Here is a 2,834-nt window from a genome sequence, read left to right as displayed (position 1 = left end):
GCAGCTGCTGCAGGAGCTGCAGCAGCCGCAGCCACAGCAGCAGCCGCAGCTGCAGCAGCAGCAGCTGCTGCTGCTGCACCAGCGCCACAAGCAGATGCAGCAGCAGCACAGCAGCCCAGCTTCGGCAGCAGTAGCAGCACCGACAGCAACTGCAGCAGCGACTGCAACAGCAGTAGCAGCAAAATAACAGCAGCAGCACCAACAGCAGCAACAGCAGCAGCAGCAGCAGCAGCAGCAGCAAAAGATTGCTGCTGATGCACCGGGTGTCTTCTTTTTTTGAAAATGCTGCCTGATTTTCAATCAGGTTATATTTCAATTCTGAATAGCGTGGGGTACGTACACTGGTGCTGCTGCTGCTGCTGCTGCTACTGCTGCTGCTGCCGGTGCTGCTGCTGCTCTTGCTGCAGCCGCCTCAGCAGCAGAAAGCGTGTCTCTTCGCCCCAAACCCTAAACCCTAAACCCTAGGCTGCGCCTTTTGCTGCTTCTGTCTCTTATGCCTTCTTCGCTTGCTGCTGCTGCTTCTTGCTGCTGCAGTTGAAGAAGCAGCAGTAGCGCCCGCATTTGCAGAGCTGCAGTGTGCTGCTGCTGCTGCTGCTGTTCTTCACCTGCTGCTCATGCTGCTGCTCCTTCACCCCCCACACTGCTGCTGCTGCTGCTGCTGCGGTTCACCAGCTGCTGCTGCTGCTGTTGCACTGCTGCTGCTGCTGCTGCTGCTGCTGTTGCTGCTGCTGCATCTTCACCTGCCGCACTGCTGCTGCTGCTGCTGCTGCTCTTCTTCACCTGCTGCTGATGCTGCTATTGCTTCACCTGAAACACTGCTGCTGCTGCGGCTCACCTGCTGCTGCTGCTGCGGCTCACCTGCTGCTGCTGCTGCGGCTCACCTGCTGCTGCTGCTGCTGCGGCTCCACCTGCCGCCCCGCTGCCGCTGCTGCTGCTGCTGCTGCTGCTGCTGCAGGTCGCACCCGCTGCAGCTGTGGGCCTGCTGCACTGCAGCAGCAGGGGCCTCCGTAGCAGCAGCAGCAGACCGGGAGTTGGGGGGGGCCCCCGTGGTGGAGCTGAGGGGCCCCCTTCGCTGCTGCTGCATTTGCTGCCCGCCGGAGCCGCAGCGGGCCCTCAAGATAACTTTGCCAGTTATTGTTCTTTTGGTTAAAAATGTAATTTATTTATTTAATTTAATTAGTTTAATTCTTTCAATTTAATTATCTTATTTAATTTATTTAATTGTTTAGTTGTTTCTTTTTTGCTGCTTTTTGCCGTTTGTGGGGCTCCCAAACTTTTTCCTTCAGTGGGTGATCTTTGCTGCTGCTGCTGCCTTTTGCTGCTGCATTTTGCTGCTGCTGCAGCTGCTGCTGCTGCTGCTGCGCTTTGCTGCTGTTTACGCCTCTATTTCGTTTTTGATGAATCATTTGATTTAGTTCGAATAAATATATTCATTTAATCCAATTGAATTAGTGCTGCGGGGTGTATGTACAGCTCAACAAACTGTTTTCTTTCGAAGTGCAAATATATGACAGCAAAAATACAAAGAGAAGGTTCAGGGCTTCCAACTTCCAGGTGTCTGTACACTGCAGCTCCACTGCATGCATGCATGCATGCATGTATGCATGCATGCATGCATGCATGCATGCGTCTCTGGCTTTGTCTGGTCTTTTTCGAGAAGCTGAAGTATTCAATTTTTGACATATTTATTCGAATTAAATTAAAAATTAAAAAGTTAATATCTAAATTAAATTCAAAATTAATTCTATTTGCTAATTCTTCCACTTCGCCCATTTGCAAACGCCGGGCAGCCGCATCAGCTGTTGAGGCACTTGCCGCTGCTTCATTTCTTCTTTTTAAATGGAGAATAAGGGACCTAAAGTGTTTATTTTGAATAAATAAATGTTTTAGAATAAATAAATATGTTTTTGCGTTCAAAATGAATGAAAAATAGACAAAGTTGAGCGCTTAGATGCAGCTTCGTCCATCGGGCGCTGAGGTGTACGTACACCTGGGCGGCGGCGCCGGAGCGCGAAAGCTGGGTCTTTTTTTTCGGATTTTTGGGTTTTGAGAGGTCAAAATGGGTCAAAATAAACGGGAAAATGTGAATTAAATGAGTAAAAAGGGTTTATGGAGCGTTTTGCGTTTGTTTCGGCAGAAAACGACGCGGATCAAGCCGTTTCTGTGCGCGATGCCGCTGCGCATGGACAGCGGCTGGGTGTACGTACACCTGAACTTGGCGGAACTCACCCGCAAAGCCTTCGGCACTCATTATAATTATACTTCTAGAGTTTTAATTCACTCGAGTTGTCGTCTGCAGCGAGTGTTCTTCTCGGAGCAGCCCTTTCGAGAAGAGCAGCTGCCCGACGAGCTCCGGCTGCCCCTCCAGGAAACCCAGTCCTGAGGGTTTAGGGTTTAGGGTTTAGGGTTTAGGGTTTGGGGGTGGGTTGGGAGGCGCGGCGAGCGGCGCAGCAGGGCCCCGAGGCCCTAGGGTTTAGGGTTTCTTTTGTCTGTTTTTTGTCTCGAGCACGCAGCCAACGCTGCGCCAAGTCGAAACCCTTTTTTAGGGTTTGGGGCTTATGTTTTATAATCCACACAAGCGAGATATATTTGAAACCAAAGACAAGGTCTCTGATGTGCAACTGAGCCGTCAAGTTCTCGCCTCACAGTTCAGGGTTTAGGGTTTAGGGTTTTGGACGAAGCCTCTAGGGTTTAGGGTTTAGGGTTTGGGGCATAGGACTTAGGGTTTAGGGTTTAGGCCCCAGCCAGCACTTCTCCCCTTTCTTCTGCATTTATACCAATTACTTTTGCTTGCCCAAAACCATACGCTTCAGACGATAGGGTTTAGGGTTTAG

The 2,834-nt window shown here is 50.6% G+C and overlaps 1 protein-coding gene across 1 annotated transcript; it reads left to right on the top strand.

Moving 5' to 3' along the window:
• Window positions 1–282: 282 nt before the first annotated feature.
• Window positions 283–2,383, top strand: ETH_00012810 (GD23728, related; the record flags this gene model as incomplete). Its single annotated transcript, XM_013379002.1, has 4 exons — window positions 283–332; window positions 956–1,154; window positions 1,474–1,554; window positions 2,138–2,383. 4 exons carry the CDS (start codon window positions 283–285, stop codon window positions 2,381–2,383), a joined length of 576 nt encoding a protein of 191 aa, XP_013234456.1.
• Window positions 2,384–2,834: the final 451 nt, after the last annotated feature.

The sequence above is a fragment of the Eimeria tenella genome, genomic scaffold (genome assembly GCF_000499545.2).
Source record: "Eimeria tenella Houghton genomic scaffold, Eth_scaff1290, whole genome shotgun sequence".
NCBI lineage: Eukaryota > Apicomplexa > Conoidasida > Eucoccidiorida > Eimeriidae > Eimeria > Eimeria tenella.
The sequence above is the reverse complement of the archived record's forward strand: the minus strand, read 5'-3'. Positions and strand labels throughout refer to the sequence as shown.